This window comes from Salvelinus namaycush, unplaced genomic scaffold (assembly GCF_016432855.1).
Source record: "Salvelinus namaycush isolate Seneca unplaced genomic scaffold, SaNama_1.0 Scaffold1147, whole genome shotgun sequence".
Taxonomy (NCBI): Eukaryota; Metazoa; Chordata; class Actinopteri; order Salmoniformes; family Salmonidae; genus Salvelinus; species Salvelinus namaycush.
In genome coordinates, this window is record NW_024057839.1 from 37,986 (window position 1) to 59,208 (window position 21,223).

General features: G+C 43.8%; 1 protein-coding gene across 3 annotated transcripts in view; it reads left to right on the top strand.

Moving 5' to 3' along the window:
• The window catches only part of LOC120035908 (nuclear factor 1-like), a 43,791-nt gene extending 24,046 nt beyond the window's left edge, over positions 1-19,745 (top strand). Inside the window, exons 1-3 of one of the 3 annotated variants that reach the window (XM_038982375.1) lie at positions 7,281-8,032; positions 8,862-9,393; positions 9,905-11,596. In XM_038982375.1, coding sequence (XP_038838303.1) covers positions 8,030-8,032; positions 8,862-9,393; positions 9,905-10,143 — 774 coding nt within the window. In that variant the 5' untranslated portion in view covers positions 7,281-8,029 and the 3' untranslated portion in view covers positions 10,144-11,596. Of the gene's footprint in view, positions 1-7,280; positions 8,033-8,861; positions 9,394-9,904; positions 11,597-17,063 lie in introns of those variants that run through there. The other 2 variants (XM_038982374.1, XM_038982376.1) reach the window with 2 other exon arrangements.
• The last annotated feature ends 1,478 nt before the right edge of the window (positions 19,746-21,223 follow it).

A 21,223-nucleotide genomic window follows, 5' to 3' on the forward strand; every position in this document is an offset into this window, starting at 1 on the left:
ACTCATAGTAATTCCGCAATCTATTCTAGAACACCGAAACTTGAATACAGAACACCCTAGAAAGTAAGCAGCAACACACACATACACACACATACACACACACGAGCATATGACGTGGAAAATATCCCTCTGTGCCATGGTCCAAATCTCTCGCACTCTTTCCCTTACATCATCGCAGTACCTGTCAATATGTGATTTGACTGAGCAGATGTCGAACGTTGTCCTCCCAATTTCAACTGTGACACGTCCGTCCTCGCGCTCTCCAGTGACTTTGTGTTTTATGGGAAGAGCAAGAGAATACGTGCAGTTCTCCGGTACTCGGTGTCACTCACCAGTCATTGCTTCACCATCTTGAATGAACCTTATGCTAAAATAGAATGAAGTATTCATACGTTCCAATCGCATTTTTGAACTAATTCGATTTCCTTCCACAACTTGACCTCAGACATACTTTTTTTTTTTTTTACATCATATCCCTATTTATAAGTAGGCCTAACACGGAAATAAGAATCTAGTCCAACGACACGAGAGGTGAATTGTGTTATTTGTATTGCATCCCTAAAATGCATTTCTAGAACTTTTCCTATGAAAAATAAGAAACATGACTATAGAAGCAGTGATATGTGAATATCAATGGAAGTGTTTTTATAACTGATCATATGTTCTGCATGATATGACTATGTTTGAGCAAGGCATTTGAGTAAAGAAACATAATTATATTATCCCCAGATGTATTTTTGCATCGAAAATATTATAATTAGCTTATACAAATATATTGGTGGTTAATTCGTTTTTTCTACTGTACATTTGGTATTTTAGAAGAAAATATAATTTTGCCCTATACTCTCAACTGCTAAACCACATAAAAGGCCTATGTTATTTACAGGAAAAACGTTCAGGTTACCAAACTGTCTCAACAATAAATTTAAATTCAACTTAATTGCTATCTCTTTTTTTTTTTTTTTTACTATTTTAGAAAATTAATGAATAAGCTTTTATATTGCATTTTATTGTTTATAACTTAATTTACCAAAATTGGCCAATAGTAGAAATAGAGGATTGCACTATTGTCCAGTAAAGCAAAAGCATGTTTCTGAGTAAATGTACCTTCGTATTGATTCAGGCTATAAGGTGAAATGCACGAAAATGAAACATAATTTAATCAACTTGATCATTTGATTTCGGATCTACACGTCTTTTTTAGCTGACGTTCCACTCCTGTCTTTGGTAAATGACAAGAGTGACAAGGAGTGAAATGGAATTATTCAACAGAGATGGCAATCAGGTTCAAATGAAATGTCAAAGCATGTACAAGAAACGATGACGTTTGTGTATTAGTTGCACGTATCAGTTGTTAAATCTCAATCTCAAAATATTATGTATTTATTTAGTCATTTCAAGCAGTAAAGAAACATTGAATATATTATTGGGGTGTATTCATGGTTCATATATCTATGTAGGATTATTTTGATGTTATTACATGATGCGTCTCTACTCCTTTAAGACCATTCTAGAACAAAACAGAAGATTCCAGTAATTTACAAATAGGCTGCATCCGTAGGCACACATAACCTACAGATAATGTATGAAAATAGACTATTTCTTTATTCATCTTATTCCGAAAAATTATTTCTAGTCAATCTTTATCATTTGGGTTATTATATGGGGTTGATAGTTAAAATTGTTACAAACCATTATAATTAAGCCCATGTAGGTCTGCAGATGGGCCTATTCAGAGTAAAAACCTGGAAGCAAAATTATATGTAGTATAACATTGTCTCTACAGATAACACACACAGGGTATATTTATGTTTATGAATAGTAAAATGTTCAATTTTCGTGTGAGAAAAAGCTGACCTATTTGGCTGCAAGTGTTGCTGCTTTTGGTTGAGCCTCGCGCCTAACGCGGAGTTTCCCGCCACTTGGATCTGTTTTTACTGAGATGAAGTGCGAGGAGGTTTGTTCCTATTTTAACAGTCTATATGATGTGAGTCAGATATAACACGAGAGGAGGTTTGTTCCTGTTTTAACAGTCTATATGATGTGAGTCAAATATAACACGAGAGGAGGTTTGTTCCTATTTTAACAGTCTATATGATGTGAGTCAAATATAACACGAGAGGAGGTTTGTTCCTGTTTTAACAGTCTATATGATGTGAGTCAGATATAACACGAGAGGAGGTTTGTTCCTATTTTAACAGTCTATATGATGTGAGTCAGATATAACACGAGAGGAGGTTTGTTCCTATTTTAACAGTCTATATGATGTGAGTCAGATATAACACGAGAGGAGGTTTGTTCCTATTTTAACAGTCTATATGATGTGAGTCAAATATAACACGAGAGGAGGTTTGTTCCTATTTTAACAGTCTATATGATGTGAGTCAGATATAACACGAGAGGAGGTTTGTTCCTATTTTAACAGTCTATATGATGTGAGTCAGATATAACACGAGAGGAGGTTTGTTCCTATTTTAACAGTCTATATGATGTGAGTCAAATATAACACGAGAGGAGGTTTGTTCCTATTTTAACAGTCTATATGATGTGAGTCAAATATAACACGAGAGGAGGTTTGTTCCTATTTTAACAGTCTATATGATGTGAGTCAGATATAACACGAGAGGAGGTTTGTTCCTATTTTAACAGTCTATATGATGTGAGCCAAATATAACACGAGAGGAGGTTTGTTCCTATTTTAACAGTCTATATGATGTGACTCAGATATAACACGAGAGGAGAGAAGTTCAGAGAGGCCGCGGTAGTCTAAAGTGGTTCTACAGAAACACAGAAAGCGGCTATAGCAGAACATGTTTTCTGGAAGAGATTACAATTTACTGGTCCCCACAGCAAGCAGTTATTTTCCCCCTCGGCAACGCTTTTATTTTTTATTTTCTGCCGGTTGTAAATCTTGGCAATGCAAATATAGCCTACATTTGTGCTGAGTGCTGTTTTCATCCAACGTTAGGCTACCTGCTCAGTCCTTGGCTATTGAAAGAAAGAGACTCATTTTGGCAGGCTTCGCCAGTAGGCTACGTGTTCCTTTCAAGATAAAGAGATAGGCTATTTGAATGTTTAGGCAGACTATCTACATTTAAAGGTTTATTTCTAGTACTTGCCTTTATAGCGTTAATTTAATGGGGACTTGTTTGTGTGTTTTACTGGACTGCTAGTGCTACTTTTCGGCTTAATTTAATGCCTAATTGGTTCAGGCCTACAAAGGAAAGCATTCTATTCAATATCACTTCTATGTCACTTCTAGATTAGATATGAAGTAGAAAACGTGTTGTAGACCTTAAATTAATTTATAATTCAATAGTATCAAACTTAGAGAGAAGGCTTTGAATTCCCTCATATGGAATGTTAGGTTTTTCCTATTTCTCATGTGTGAGTGCCATCCACTCAGTTTGTGCAGAGGCCTTCTGATATCCTCAATAGGCCTACTGGCCTATTAAATGTTGGCCTATAGGCTATATAAACGTGTTTTGCTGGTAGGACTATATGACAGGGTCGTTGCGGATTCTATATAAGCAATTAGAAATAAAAATGCAACAATGGAACTGTGTGTGACACACCATAATGCCTCGGGTAACGTTCTCGTTCTTTTCCCTTTGTCTGCCTTTTTGGCAGTTTTTTTACTCTGTATACAACTCCAAGGATTTCCCCGCGGTTTCTGTGTAAAATCGATGGCTTTGTCCATTCATATATACACTCATTGGTAAAACTATAGGCGGCTTTCCCAGTTCCAAACACTCGTTTTTCCCCCCATCTCTCTCTCTCTTCACTCTTTTTCGTTTGTGGGAAACGAAAGCGCAGGAGAGAGCTGGAGATTGTCTCTGTGCAGCCTCGCGAACAAAGGTCACCGTTTAGAGAAAGAGAGAGTGGAACGCGGAGATAAGATGAGCTCTCTCTCTCTCAAAAAACCCCAAAACACGATTGCAGAACAGGAGATACCAGTAAATATACCGCTGGCCCGCGGCAAGAGGCCCATGGCAGGCGGCCGTTGGCGACAGACACACACTCACCGACCGCCTGCCGAGCGAGCGCATGTAATGGCCAAATGCATCCAACATATCCACTATAACTAGGCATGTCTCTCCTATTTAAAAGCAAGAAATACGTTTTGAAAAATTATATGAACTGCCACATAATAAATGGTAGGGTGCCACAGACTGGTGTCCTGGCCAAAATAATACAAGTTCTGCATTTGGCTAATTATATTAAACACATGTAGGTCGTGTTTATTCCTATCTGCAGTGGTCCGGCGCTGTATAATAGGCATCATTTAAAATAATCTGGGAACGAAAGCTTCAGCTGTTAAACGCGTGGCTTTATTGAGGTATTTTGGATTTTATCAAATAAATCTCAGACACAAAATAGTCAAATCAAATCAGTGTTGACGTCATGTCGATTGATTCACAGAAATGTATATATATATATTACAAATGTGAGCTTGCTTGAACCATCTTTACTTTGGTTCATCAGATTTATGGAAATGTTATGGCCAGTCTGTGATAGAATATTTTGCATGAATAGTGTAAAAATAGAATCTTGTGCTATCTTATATTATGCAGAACCATAGAGAGCTTTCATTCATTTACTTGATGATATTTTCTGTTTGTTTTTGTTCCAGTCTGGTTGTGGTTGCAGCATGATATGATACTTGTGATATTTATGACAATATCGATACTTGTGGCAATAGTAGCCTATTATGGGTTGCAAAGTAGCCATCTCTCCCCATCACTTTGTATTATACAATACGCTTAATGCTCAGTTAAGAGATGGTATGGATCCCCTCTGATCATTTTTAAACAAGAATCTTAGTAGACACACCTCTCTCGTTCCTTATTCTCTCGCCATCTCTCTCTTTCTCTCTATCTCTCTATCTCTCTCTCTCTCTCCTCTCATCTTGTTATTTCTCCCAAATTCCTCTCTCTGTAACTTCTCTTCCCCACATTTGGTGCTCTGCCCCACATTTTGTGCCCACAGAGTCACTGTGTTGTCTCTCCTTCCCACATTCGGTGCCCGCCTATGTATTAGCATGTTCGTCAACCAGTGCCCGTCCAGCCCAGCCTGTCCAGATTGGGTCTTTGCTCAGTACCACCATCCAGCACAATGCAGCCAGACACCCGGCTAGCCAGGCCGTGGCTTCGCTGTCAGGCAGAGGCAGAGAGAGCAAGCTGGGCTAGATGGCTGTGTAGATCTGATGGCCCTGGGCTGGAACCAGAGGATTCTTGGTCTTTGTAGGGGTGTTCAGAGAGTGGCCATCGGGCCGGAATCAAATAGTTCTGCTTCCATGCCAGAGGACCTACATGATGCTCCCATTTTGCCCATTTTTGACACAATCTCTGTAATTTCCTCCTGGCCCGAATTTACTTATTTTTTTCACATCACTTAGATTTGTGATTTTGTGTGTGTGAACAATTATACCATCATGGGATGGCTGTGAGTGTTATATTTAGCATAATTATCCTCTTTGTTTTCCCCTCAGAAAGGCTGTATATACAGTATATATATGAATTATATCCCTTGTGGAACCTAAATGTCCTATTTCCTGGACACTTGTCCCATAGTGGGTACACTACTTCCTTCCTCACTAGGGTCAGACAGCCAATGAGAGCAAGTAAAGTGGTAGCCAGGGTGATGCAGTCAGTCGCCAACTCCCTGCTGTTCAACCTGCCTGATGTTTCATATGTCCTGTACGTCACTGGAGGGAAATGCATTACGTCCAACGTTACATGTTGGAGTATGAAAATAAAACAATAAAAATGTCATGTTTTTATATTACAAAGAAAGGGGCGATGTGTATTTTCGGAGGCACAGACAGGCGATATACCTTTGTGACTTGCAGTGAACAGATCCTTTGTAAGGTCTCCCATATCTGCATGCCCTGCATTCGTAAACAGCGTATAGGCTGCATTTACATTTACAGAGATACGGTACAGTCCGTAGCGGACCGGTTCGGTTCCCAAGTTTCCATTGTCCACTGACTGAACCCCTCTCATTGGAATGCTCTCTACATTTGTAACAGAAACCTTTAATGTGTGTTGAACACACTGTTGTCAAGCACGCGGCTGCTAAAAAGGGCCATTTTGGAATTGGAATGAATGTGAGCGAACGAATAGAAAAAGGGCCATTTTGGAATTGGAATGAATGTGAGCGAACGAATAGAAAAAGGGCCATTTTGGAATTGGAATGAATGTGAGCGAACGAATAGAAAAAGGGCCATTTTGGAATTGGAATGAATGTGAGCGAACGAATAGAAAAAGGGCCATTTTGGAATTGGAATGAATGTGAGCGAACGAATAGAAAAAGGTCCAGTTTGGAACAAATGCGAGAGAGTGATTTAAAACAGAGTGTTGTTGGATAGAGGATGGATGGATGGATTTTTGGGGGGGGGAAGAAGGGGGGAACGGAATGGTTGTTCTTCTCCTCTTTTCCCCCTCTCGCTCTCTTTGTTTGTGTGGTAAATCCAGGAGCAGCTGCTTGGTTTGAGGGTCTAGTGGGATTTTGGGGCTGCTCTTTCTCATGGCATCCTGTGCCAAGGTGGTGAAACGCGAGCAGAGAGCGGAGGAGAGAGAGAAAGAGGGGGAGAGAGGGGAGGGAAGGATTGGCTCTGGGCGGGTGCACTGGGAGAGGGTGTCTGCGTCCCAAATGGCACCCTATTCCCTGTTCACTGCACTACTTTTGCCCGGGGACCATAGGGCTCTGGTCAAAAGTAGTGCACTATATAGGGAATAGAGGGTGCCAGTTGGGAGACAACCAGAGAGATCGTGCTGGTTTGATGAGATGGTGGTGACCATGCTGGTGATGGAAGACGCAGGATGGATGAGGGAGGGGGGCGGGTAGGTGGAGTACTGTCTGGATTGGTGCATGTAAAATGAATATCCACTGGACTTTGCCTTTCCACTAGATTGGACTTGTCTATTTGGCTAATGACATGCCTTCTGTCTGCTCCACACACAATCCCCCTCTCCCTCCCTTCATCCTTCCCTCCCGCTCGCTCGCTCGCTCCCTCCCTCTCTCTCTCTCTCTCTTGCGCGCTCCCTCGCTCTTTATCTCTCTCCACTCTCTCCACCACAAGCCACCAACCTAACCTCCCCCTCCTCCCTCCCTCCTCTTTGCCATATCTCTGTCTTCCCTCCCTTTCAGTCGCTCGGAGCGTGCGTATTGGCTGAGGCTGAGCAGCTCTCTGTGCCAAGTAGGTGGGCCTTGTGCGCGTTGGCACAGACTCAGTCAATGGTTAGAGAAGGAAAGTGGAGAGGAACAGAGAGAAAGAGAGAGACAGTTGGAGAGAAAGAGGGGGGAAAAGAAAGAAGACTGCAGCCCGGGTTTGCCAGCGGTCGTACACTCTTCCAACATTGATTCGAGTCCTCTTGTTTTTTTTCTCTTCTTCTCCTCCGTCCTGCTCCCCCCTCCCTCTCTTCTTCCGACTCTCAGTTTCTCTCTCTATCCGTGAGTCTTACTTAGCCTACAGATCTGAACCAGTACCACCATACTACTGCTTTGCCAAAGCATTTTTGTTTTGTTTTTGGCCCCCAAAATGTTTTTCCTTTTTTGAAAGCGAACAAAGAAGCGATTTCATTTAACATTTTTAAACTCATCTCATTGCTTTATTTAAATTGTATCATATTTTATTACACGCATACAACCTTTGTTGTTGTTTTGTAATTCACTTTTTAACTTTCCCTCCACCCTCTCTCTCTCTCTCCGGTGTTGTTGAACACCACCTGGTTTAGCATCTCTTCTGCCACAGTACCTCCTGTGTTTCTGTGCTGGTACTACACCATCCTCACCCCCTCCTTTGCCTCTCCTTCATTCTTGACTTTGTTTTTCTTCTTCTTGCATTTATTGGACAATTTCTGCAGCTTTCCTCCGTTTTTTTCCCCTCCTGCCTTTCTTCTTCATTTGTTTTGTAATTTGTAACATACTGTAGTTGCGGAAGTTGTTGTGTATTGACTCAGTAAACCAGTATCGAACTGGTAATACTGTTTTGTCTGGCGCAGTGAATTTATCATGAGACAGCGAAATGGTAACTACCAAGGTTTTATTTTTCTATTTTTCCCCTTCTGTTTTGTGATGACTGTTTTGTTGTTGATAGAATTTCAGTATTGACGTGAATTCAGAGTTTTTGGCAAAGATCATTCATATGCATGATTTTTATTGAGGACTGGCAGTGATGTTTTATTCAGAACTTGAGTTATTATTATTAGCAGACTAAGCAGGTATGAGGGTATTTCTGAAGAGACTATTTATTGTGTTCTTGTGTTGGTATTCTATCCTGTCCTTTGTGTTACATGGATTTTAACTTGATGCAAAGTTGAATTTCCTGCTCTGTTTGAATAACGCTTTTATTTGAGTCATTTTTTGAAGCCATTTATTGGTGTATTATAAGGATTGTAGCTCTACACAATGACATGCCTGTTATGTGTGCGTTAATGGCATGAAAATCAGCACATCAAAATATTGTCAACAGTGTTTTTTTATTAGATATTACTGGTAGATAATATTAGATAGTTTGCCTCCTCTATCAGTATACTGTTGTTTGTTTGTTTTAATGTTTGTGTGTGTAGCCTGTGTGCGTCTGGTTCCTCTCTTTCTCTCTCTCTCTCCCTCTCTCTCTCTCTCTCTCTCTACCTCTCTCTCTCTCTCTCTCTCCCCCCCAGCACCTCTCTCTCGTTCATTCTCTCCCTCCGCTCCCACAGAGCGGGAGCTGCTGCTCCTCAATGCTGCGTGCCGGTGCTAACTGCCTCTCCTCTCTCTTCCCCTCTCCCCCGCTCCCCCTCTCCCCCGCCTTCTCCTCCCCCCCTCATTTCTCCCCCTCCTCCTCCCCCTGTTTCCACCCCCCCCACCACCACCAGGATGAATTCCACCCGTTCATCGAGGCCCTGCTGCCCCACGTCCGAGCCTTCTCCTACACATGGTTCAACCTGCAGGCCCGCAAGCGCAAGTACTTCAAGAAGCACGAGAAGAAGATGTCCAAGGAGGAAGAGCGTGCAGTCAAAGATGAACTGCTGGGAGAAAAATCCGAGATCAAACAGAAATGGGCGTCGAGGCTCCTCGCCAAGCTCCGCAAGGACATCCGGCCAGAGTTCCGGGAGGACTTTGTCCTCACCATCACCGGGAAGAAAGCCCCCTGCTGCGTCCTCTCCAACCCCGACCAGAAGGGTAAGATCAGGAGGATCGACTGCCTGCGCCAGGCCGACAAGGTGTGGAGGCTGGACCTGGTCATGGTCATCCTGTTCAAGGGCAGCCCACTGGAGAGCACGGACGGAGAGCGGCTGGCCAAGTCGCCCCAGTGCTCCAACCACGGCCTGTGTGTCCAGCCGCATCACATCGGTGTCTCCGTCAAAGAGCTGGATCTCTACCTGGCCTACTTCGTCCAGGCACCAGGTCAGTCATCTGTGTTTGTTAGTGGATACACGCACCCTCCTCTCTCTCTCTCTCTCATACATACAGTCTGACAGATAAACACACAGCTGTCATTTTTTTATGTTTATTTAAACCAGTTTATTTTTCTTTACTTGCAAATGTATTTGTGTTGTACAAATAGAAGGGATTTAACAGAGATTATAAACAAATAACGAAATATAAAGCCAAACATATTACATGATCATTTAATTTCACCTGAATGCAATTGAATAATGTAGATTCCAGTGGCAATGTGACAGAGAATGATGTGAGTGTGTTGTGATTTAGTGTGTGTGAAAGAGCGATTTAGTCAGCATCCACGGAAGAGGGAGGATGTGTTTCTGTGTGTGAGAGAGTGAGCTATTTTGCTAGTGTGTATATGAGCATGTATTTTGCATTGATGAGACAGGGATTGTGTGCATGTGAGTGAAAGGGTGTGTTTACGAGAGGGTAGCGTGTGTGTGTGTGTGTGTGTGTGTGTGTGTGTATTTAGGAAGGCCCGTTGGTTGCTGCTGGGATTCTCTGGGGTTGGCCTGGGACCAGGATGTTGTGAGCGGTGTGTGTATGTCCTCTCAGGCCGCAAGCTGCCTCCTCTTCTCCGTCTGCCTGATGAGCGCCAGCACCGCACCGAGCCTGGCTGCCAAACACCGTCTCAGCCACCGCCGCCGTATAGAAACACACACACACACACACAGTCAACGCCGCACACACACAAAGCCTAACATAGTCTAGGCTGCACACACACAAATCCTAACACCGTTTCAGTCGCCATTGCACACACACGCACTCGTACATACAGCCAAACATAGTATCAGTCGCTGTTGCACACAGCCACACACACACACACACACACACACACACACACACACACACACACACACACACACACACACACACACACACACACACACAGACACAGACACACACAGACAGACACGGCCAAAGACCAACTGAGATACCGTTGAATACGGCCAAACATTGTTGTATCTCAGCCACCATCGTGCATAAACACAGAAACATCGCCTTAGTCGTCCAGCCACACACACACACACACACACACACACACACACACACACACACACACACACACACACACACACACACACACACACACACACACACACACACACACACACACACACACACACACACACACGGCCAAAACACTGGCTCTATCATAGCTTCCTTACACACGGCCAAACACTGTCGCAGCCGCCACACACACACACAGCCAAAAACTCCACTTCACACTACCCCCTGCCATTCATTGACTGCACACACACTAGTAGCTAATTAACATTGCACATGGACACACACTTTGACAAACACACACACACACAACTCAACGCTGCCCGCAATCCACATACATGGACGCAGACACACACACACACCTAGCCAAACTCTTTCTACGCCGAGGCAGCGTACACACACTCCTCAGCCGGGCATACACACTCCTCGGCCTGGGCCAACACCGTCTCTCACTGCCCCAGCCAAACCCTGGACGGACAGTCTCTCACTCTGATGGCCTCTGTATGCAGCTAGCTACAGTAAACCCACTAGGTACTAGGGGACCATGTTGAGTGGGAATTAAAGAGGATGCCATTCTGTATATATTTTTTATAATTTAGATTTTATTGTCTTTCATTTCAAATATATTTTAAAAGGATGGATTGTTGCTTTTTAATGACTATTTTATTAGAGAAACAAAAGTTGTATTTATCAATTAATAATGTAGAGTTGATGTCTTGCTTCTGTTGGAAAGGAAAAGTAGGCTAAAATAATTTCCCCACAATACATATTTTTCTACAATTAATCATGATTCACAGACTATTGTTGGAAATATAAATGTTGATACAGACGTGCTATTGGTGAATTAGACCACCATTTCTAGTGTTATTCTAACCAACTTTTGGTCCATTTCCTCTCGTCGTTATGTGGTCATGGGTACAGTGTGGACACACACACACACACACACACACACACATTTCTCCGCTTGCTGGCTGGCTCTGTTTGCATTAAACGGCTCGGGGCTGCCCAGCCCAGTGCCCGTTCATAATGTGAGCCTGTAGTGTGCTCTTATCTTATCTGGCTAATCCAGTGTTGCCCCGGTGCTTTATCTACCTCCAAAGGGCCTGGAAGGGCTCAGGCCTCCGCTCCTGGTGTGACTGTGAGAGACTACAGGGATACTGGGATATTATGGGGGGGGGGGGCAACTCGTGCCAATCTGCCCTGGGGGCCGAGGCTGGGGCCTACCTAGTTAGGTTCTCCTCTACATTTACCTTTCATTTACTGTTGAATAAGCTGTACTGTAGTTACTGCAGTGGGGAGTTTATCCTCTACTATAAATACATTGATTGTACTTAACTGTAGTTACTGTGGTTGTTTGAGGACAGTGTGTGTGTATGTTAGTGTGGCTACTTTCTGGTCGACACACTTACCTTTCCACTTCCATTTACTATACTGTACTGTACTTAGTGTGTGTGTGTGTGTATTGAGTGTGTTTTGTGTGACAGTGTATGTCTGTGTATTTGTGCCCTGAATGAGGAGACATGCTTATTTGTTTGTTTATTGTTAGCGCAAGTCTTTAGGCCTGTACGTCTCTCTTCCTGTCTCACCCCAACACCTTGTTTTGTCTCCTTAAACATCCCCTCATTGTCCTTTTCTCACAGAGGTAGCCTGCTTCCCTCGATCTCCCTTTGTTTACATCAGTAGAGAGACAGAGAGAGAGAAAAGGCGGGCGAGAGAAGAGGGCTTGCGTTTTCTGATTGTTCTGTTCTGGGTTGGCAGCCAGATCGAGCCACAGCCCCGTTGGTGTGGGAAGACGTCGACAACAACGTCTTGTGTTTTGTTTACGGCGGAAAGAAACAAACAAGGGCGGAAAAACGCGACCACGGTGAAACTCTGCTCTGAGCTGCATCGCCATGTTGAGTGTTCTCTCCGCTTTCTCTCAGCACAGCCAGCCAGCTCTTGTGCTGTTCTGTTACGAGCAACACTGACTGTATAGCAAAACAAACTAACGCTCCCTATTCACTAGCATCACAATAAAGCCACCTTCCCTCTGCGTTACAAACTGCTGTGGTAGAACCAACCAGAAATCGGACGGCTAAACAAGCAATGCGATTGACATGGTCGGAGGAGGGACTAGAGGAGAGAAGAGTACTGCAGACAAGGGGCTCTGTCTGTGGTACATTATTTGTAGTATTTTATTAGTGAGCGTATCAGGCGATCGCTTGGCCCGGAAGTGATAAAATTCTTCCAACACTGCACCCTGTCTGTGACTTAGACATACAGAGACACACACACACACACACACACACACACACACACACACACACACACACACACACACACACACACACACACACACACACACACACACACACACACACACACACACACACACACACACACACACACACACACACACACACACACACACACACATTCTCTCACACACATTCTCTCTCTCACACACACACTCACACACACACACACACACACACACACACACACACACACACACACACACACACACACACACTCTCTCTCTTATACACACACACACACACACACACACACACACACACACACACACACACACACACACACACACTCTCTCTTATACATACACACACACACACACACACACACACACACACACACACACACACACACACACACACACACACACACAATGAATTTCAGATCAATGGATCGTCATCCTATAGCTCCTCCTCATGTAACCTAGATGTTTTTCAAGGTTGATCTGTTTGAATTTAAACGGTCTTTTCAAGACTGATTTCTATGCGGTTGGAAAACACCTTTTATTCAAGGAGACCGTGTGTCAGTTCCAGTGTGTGTTCTCGTTAGCGTGCCAGTCATACTTTGGAACCATATCTCAATATCTTTTTCTCCGACTATAAGAGCTGTATGATTATGAAGAGATGTTTCCAATGCGTTTCCAATTCAAAGCGCAGCACCACAATACATTTGAAGTCACTCTGAAGGAGGTGTGAAAAGTGAAAGCGTTGCCATTTTCTTTGTCATGACCTCTCCCTGTGAGTGTGGTTGTGAAGTACATGGTACCAGACAGCAGACACTGCTCCGTACGGATAGTAGTAATGCCTTGGACGGGAAGAGTGTGTGTGTGTGTGTGTGTGTGTGTGTGTGTGTGTGTGTGTGTGTGTGTGTGTGTGTGTGTGTGTGTGTGTGTGTGTGTGTGTGTGTGTGTGTGTGTGTGTGTGTGTGTGTGTGTTGTCTGGTGCCAGACCTCAGACATCACTCTGTCCCATCCAGGATCATAGTAGTAATGGCTTGGACGGGAAGAGAGTGTGTGTGTGTGTGTGTGTGTGTGTGTGTGTGTGTGTGTGTGTGTGTGTGTGTGTGTGTGTGTGTGTGTGTGTGTGTGTGTGTGTGTGTTGTCTGGTGCCAGACCTCAGACATCACTCTGTCCCGTCCAGGATCATAGTAGTAATGGCTTGGACGGGAAGAGAGTGTGTGTGTGTGTGTGTGTGTGTGTGTGTGTGTGTGTGTGTGTGTGTGTGTGTGTGTGTGTGTGTGTGTGTGTGTGTGTGTGTGTGTGTGTGTGTGTGTGTGTGTGTGTGTGTGTGTGTGTGTGTGTGTGTGTGTGTTGTCTGGTGCCAGACATCAGACATCACTCTGTCCCGTCCAGGATCATAGTAATAATGGCTTGGACGGCAGTGTGAGAAAACCCCAGAAAATCTGTAACTCTCCCTCCCTACATTGATTCCTCGTTCTCTCCGTCCGTTTCCAAAACTGACCACAGGAACGATTCTCAAATAAAAAGCGGTATTTGGTCTCATCAAAAATGCCCAAACGCTCAAAATGTTTGATTTATGAAGGGAAAAGTTTGTGTTTCTGAGATGGGAAAAGTGTGTTCGTCTTTGTGTGTTAGTGTGTGTCTGTGTGTGTTAGTGTGTGTTTGTGTGTGTTAGTGTGTGTCTGTGTGTGTTAGTGTGCGTCTCTCCTCTTCCTGACAGCTCAGTTCTGTGGCTAGACTTGATGAACGATCCTGGACGTGTTAAAGTTTTGACGAGGTCCAAAACCCAACCCAGCCAGTTGATTGATTCACCAGGTTCCTGCGGTTCCGTTCGGTTCCCGCCAGTTCTCCGTTCTCCTTGTTATTTTTCCCATGAAGATAATCTGTTGTTAATTACTTCCTGGATCCCTGACCAACCCATCGCGTCTTGTATGAATGACATCAGGAGGGGCAAGTGTTTAGGTCGGCATTGGTGAAGTATGCTAAGTACCGTCTGGTTTTATTGGTGTTTCATGACATCAAAAATACGAGGCGAGAAGGGACAAAATAAGGGAGATAAGGGAGGACAGAGAAGGGACAAAATAAGGGAGATAAGGGAGGACAGAGAAGGGACAAAATAAGGGAGATAAGGGAGGACAGAGAAGGGACAAAATAAGGGAGATAAGGGAGGACAGAGAAGGGACAAAATAAGGGAGATAAGGGAGGACAGAGAAGGGACAAAATAAGGGAGGACAGAGAAGGGACAAAATAAGGGAGATAAGGGAGGACAGAGAAGGGGGAGTGAGACGGCCTCATTGCCGTTGAGGAGATCTATTGTGTTCAGTGGCAATAGAAGTAGAAGTAGAAGCAGTCTTCCAATGCAGAGCTGGTTGGCCAATGAGCGCCCTCAATCCACCGCTGACTGACTGAGGCCCTGTGTTGTCTTCAGCTGGTCATGCCGGATGAATAGAGAGCCATGTCTGCAGGACAGTAGAGACATGCTGTCACACCAACACCAATACGAAAGTAGAGTCTGAGGAGAGGACGGTGAAGAGAGGAAGACACCTCGCTGTTTAACAGAGAGCGTTCTCATCTTTGGAATAAAGTGTGTGTTTCTGGAGGTCCACTAACAGAACCGGGCCAGCCAAAAGCCGCCGTCGCTAAGACACACAACCCCTTGCTGGCTGAGTGTGACAGACATAAACCAGGCCAACACGGTCGGCAGGAACCCGGACTCCATTAACCCAACAGGACATAATTACAGAGACTCCAGACTTGGAATGACTGTGTTGAGTCAACATTTGCTTTTCACTCAAAGTCAAAGTTGTGTTTTGGTGTCCCGATAACGTTGGCTTTTGTTCTTCTGTTAATGTTGGGTTTTGGTGTTCCTTTGATTTGTATTTTAGGTGTCCCATTAACATTGGATTTTGGTTGGTCTCCCCTGTTAAATGACTGACCAGTATAATATTTTGTTTGTTATTGCTCTGTTGGCATGCGGTTCCCTTCACGGCTTCTCTTTGTTCTAGAAACAGAATTTGGGCTCTTTGGGTTTTACATAACGATCATAAGCCTCCTTCTCTTTGTCCGGATCGGAGGAAAAAAACATCTCTGTCTACCTAGATACCCGCTTCCCCGTCGTTGTGTGATGGAGTGTGTGTGTGTGAGTGAGTGAGGAGTTAGAGTGTTGGAGATGTCTGGCTGGTAAACACATTATTCCAGTGAAATCGGGGGCTCCGGAATCATGACGGAACTGAGAGACAAACGAAGCCGTTTTTTTAACCAGTTTGGCCATTCCTCTGTTCTTATCTCCTTTCTTTATAATTACTCTCCCTTTCTTTCTCTCTCTCGCTCTCTCTCACAAGTCCAAAGACATTTAGAGTGTTTAGAGAAATTGTGAAGGGCATTTGTTTTGAAAAAAGAACTCAAAACAGCCTTCTTTATTCCTTGGATACAGTTTGTTTTGAAACCCACTTTCCCTGTTAATCCGCTCAGAATCAACGGCGGACCGACAGCTTTTCTGGCCCCAAAATGTTCTACAAATTCACAAAAGGAAAAGACGGATCTTATTTCAGTCCGTGTCTGAGAATAAATGGCTGCACATGTTTTCTACATTACTAAATACCCACTTACCTTTTCATTGGTGTGCTATTCACAGTCTAATAAAACATATATCATTGTGAGTTATGGATACAGTTGGTTACCTTGTTAGTATTGTAATTTATATTTCCTCAACGTTGAGGTTACATAAATCTGCTTTCTCTGGGAACGGGAGCTGGATAATAGATTTCCCACATTTTAAAACTATAAATAGACTTACATTCACTTTAAATTCATAGATATTTTCACTTTATGAATATATACATTTTTCGGGTTATGTACTATAGAAATAATGAGAGTTAGTCAATTTGCAATAGAATTACTATGAATGTGGTTCTATCATTCACAGAAACAGACAGTGTGTTTGTACAGTATTGTAGTTACTGGCTGATGGCGACTGGTCAGGCATTTTTAGGTGAACACATTATTAGGTTTGAACAAATTAACGATTGTTAAATTCAAATGGGTGTAGTAGGCTTGCTACTTACCTAAGCATTATTCTCTTCCGCTGACTAGGCCCTTTTGGGTTTTATTTGGAAAAATACTGAGTAAGAGAGAGAGAGGGAGAGAGAGAACAAGAGGGAGAGAACGAGAGAAAATGATAAAGAGAAAAAGAGGTAGTCCTAATTGAGAGAATTAAATAGTGAGAAACAATGAGAAAGAGAGAAGTAAAAGAATGAGAAAGAGAAAATGGAGAGGTAATCGAAAGAAAGAGAGTAAACAAACAGAGTGAGAGGGTGGTATCGTTATGGTCTGTATTAATAATGCGTATTCTCAGTGCCTGGTCTCTTTTCAGGCTTTTGTACCAGAGTCAAGCATGAAATGTGTCCAGTCCCCAAAACCATATACCCGCACAGAAGGGTTCCCTCGACCTCTGAGACAGAAGGAGGGAATGGAGGGATACTGACTGAGTGGAGAGTGGAGAGCAGAGCTCCAGGCCAGTCCAGGCTCAGTCCCAGCCAGAGAGCATGTTGAGGGTGTTAAGCCAGGGAACATGGCCTATTCAGCGGGTTCATCTTTGGCAGTCCCCCTGTTCCCCAATACTGCCGCTTAGCTAGCTACTCACACAGCTTGGCTAAGGCTAACACTGCTAGCTACTATAACATTAGGTTTTCTATGGTGATGCTACACAATACAGAATCAGATCCACAGTGGATATTATCACACATTTCTTTTGTTGCAAATCAGAAAAACAATAGAACATATTCTGGTTTTAGAGCCCGACCGATATATATTGTTTCACCAGTATTATCAGCTGATAAGGGCCTTTTGACGCTATATATCGATATTGGCCAATAATTCCACAATAACTGATATTCAATAAGTAGGGTTAAGAAAAGGGAATCTAAGGCTCATCTGAAGACTCGCTGGCATTCTCAGGATGTGTCATTATTGTCACAATGTTACAAATCAACATTTGAAGCATATTTCTTTGATAATTGCTGTTTTGGATGGCAATTTATGAGAACTTTTACATTTCCTTTCAATGAAACAGTATATTGACAGATATATCAGTATTGGTAAGTATTGTGCACCAAAAAATCTGAATCGGTGTCGGACCCGGAAAAAAACATAACGGTCGGCCTCCAGTTTTTACTGAACGAAAAGAGAGAAAACGAAAGAAAAAAAATCAGCTTTTTATTTGTGGATGAAAGAATGAAGACTCGTGATGAGTGTCGTCTTAATTCGGGGAGGGAGGATTGGGGGGGATGTCTAGTGGTGAGAAGTGAGAGGAATACTAGTGGTGTCGTCGGTGGCGGTTGGTTTCTGGCACCATGTAGCTTAGCTGCTCTCTGTGGAAGATGCCAAATGTTCACACACTATCCTTGCCAACCTCCGTCCTTCTGATCCTCTCTTTCTTTCTTTTCTTTCTTTCTTTTCTTTATGTTGTCCCCCTTTTGTTTATATTCTTCTTGGCGGTTCAGATGAATGCCCTCTCAAAGGCTCATTAGCACCATGGACCGACTGAACTGTTTGTCAGTGGCAAAAAAAGATTTCTGAACAACAATTTCGGGAATGAAAAATGTAGGTGAAAAAAAATCCTGAAAGAAAAGGTTTTATTTTGCCTCTTTATTTTGGTGTTGTTAATCGGGAGATTTTACTGTCGTTAGTTTTCCTTTGTTTTGATAAATTCTCTGACCTTCATATATTCTGTGGAAGCTGTTCATTCAATCAAGGTGTGTTATTATAGACAAGGGGCGATAATTAGTGAAAATATTAGCAAATACTGTTTTAACCTTTCATATTGATTAGAATTTTAACAAAGGCCTAATTATTATATTACATTTAAATACACTAAATTATGTATCATAGTGATTTGGCTGATATTCAGGTATCATTACTGCCGTAATTGTATATTTTCTCTCTCAATCTCTCTCTCTTTCTCCGAGGAGCCGTTTTCTCTCCTTGTTCCTTTTGCTTCCTTCTCAGAATCCACTTTAGAAGACAGCCTTGGTAAGGGCATCGTTTGGTGTTGGTTACGCCGTGAGAAGGAGAGAGGTTTAAAGCCTAGCCGTGCGAGAGGGTGGTAGCTAGCTAGGGCTAAAGAGCAAAGCACCACAACAGAGCAAACGGCAGAGAATCATCATTTGGCAGAGAGTAAGTCTGTGGAAGAGAGTACGCCTCAAATCAGTTTGGACACAGATCTAGGACACTAGACGGAGGAGAAGAAAGAGGGATGAAACAGGATAGAAAGAGGGATGAAACAGGATAGAAAGAGGGATGAAACGGGATAGAAAGAGGGATGAAACGGGATAGAAAGAGGGATGAAACGGGATAGAAAGAGGGATGAAACGGGATAGAAAGAGGGATGAAACGGGGTAGAAAGAGGGATGAAACGGGATAGAAAGAGGGATGAAACGGGATAGAAAGAGGGATGAAACGGGATAGAAAGAGGGATGAAACGGGATAGAAAGAGGGATGAAACGGGATAGAAAGAGGGATGAAACGGGGTAGAAAGAGGGATGAAATGGGATAGAAAGAGGGATGAAACGGGATAGAAAGAGGGATGAAACGGGATAGAAAGAGGGATGAAACGGGATAGAAAGAGGGATGAAACGGGATAGAAAGAGGGATGAAACGGGATAGAAAGAGGGATGAAATGGGATAGAAAGAGGGATGAAACGGGATAGAAAGAGGGATGAAACGGGATAGGGAACAACAGGATGGGGGGGCACACATGAACGTCTGTGTTTGAGTGTGTGTGCTGTACGTGGTGGTGCGTGTGCGTTGCCTCTGTGTGTCTTCTACTGTCCCTCAACCTCAATGAGGATTAGACAAACCACGACCGGGCCAGTGGACGGTGGTAGATACATGGTTATGAAGGAAACAAGGCTCTCTCCTCCTCAAAAGGCTCCATTCATGATGAACTGGAGAGATTTCTCTGAGGGGAGAGAAAGGAGGGTTCAGGGGACACCATGGAGGGTTCAGGACCAACACTTGTTTTAGATAACAGGGTGAGTTTTATACTGTGGCAGGAGGGGTGTGTGTGTGTGTGGGGGTGGTGTGTGTGGTGGGTAGGGAGTCAGGTTGTGTGTGTATAGGTGGTGGGTAGGAGTGTGTGTGTGGGTGGTGTATGTTTTTTGGTTGGTGGTGTGTATGACAGTGATAGTGGCAGAGGGTAGAGCCGGTGGGAGTCTTCATCAATAGGATGGTTTTAAAGAGGGATTGTTTGTTAGATATGGTATATGTTGTATCTGGTAGGGGGTGGTGTGTGTGTATGGGGGGGGGGGGTATTTTTGGCAGGGTTGTAGACCTAGTTGTTAGGCAGACTGGATTGGGGGGGGGGGGGGGGGGGGGGGGGGGGGGGTGCTGGGGAGAAGCTGATGTAACTGTTAAAGTGTGTATTATTTTCGGGTAGGTTTTTTCTAAGGAAGGTGTTGGTGTTACTCTTTTTTTCTATATGATAGTCCTTTCAGTAGTTTGATAGTGAGACAGGGTTACTGCCACTGGAACTCTGGGGCCTCAGGGACAACACGCTGAAGCGGTGTGACACTGAAGTCTGAGTGTGTGTTGTGTGTGTGTCGCGGCATGCCGGGAACTGTGAGCCAAGGGACCGGGGTGTAAACTAGGTGCTAATGCGTCCTTTTGCATGTTTCCACAGTGTCAAGTTTTAATTAGGAAGGACACATAGATGACAGATGATAGATGGGATAAATAGACCAGACAATGGTGTTCCAGAGAGACAGAAACACCCAGGTAGACAGTACAGTACAGGGAGACAGAAACACCCAGGTAGACAGCACAGCACAGAGAGACAGAAACACCCAGGTAGACAGTACAGAGAGACAGAAACACCCAGGTAGACAGTACAGAGAGACAGAAACACCCAGGTAGACAGCACAGAGAGACAGAAACACCCAGGTAGACAGCACAGAGAGACAGAAACACCCAGGTAGACAGTACAGAGAGACAGAAACACCCAGGTAGACAGCACAGAGAGACAGAAACACCCAGGTAGACAGCACAGAGAGACAGAAACACCCAGGTAGACAGCACAGAGAGACAGAAACACCTAGGTAAACAGTACAGAGAGACAGAAACACCCAGGTAGACAGCACAGAGAGACAGAAACACCCAGGTAGACAGCACAGAGAGACAGAAACACCCAGGTAGACAGCACAGAGAGACAGAAACACCCAGGTAGACAGCACAGAGAGACAGAAACACCCAGGTAGACAGTACAGAGAGACAGAAACACCCAGGTAGACAGCACAGAGAGACAGAAACACCCAGGTAGACAGCACAGCACAGAGAGACAGAAACACCCAGGTAGACAGCACAGAGAGACAGAAACACCCAGGTAGACAGCACAGCACAGAGAGACAGAAACACCCAGGTAGACAGCACAGCACAGAGAGACAGAAACACCCAGGTAGACAGTACAGAGAGACAGAAACACCCAGGTAGACAGTACAGAGAGACAGAAACACCCAGGTAGACAGCACAGAGAGACAG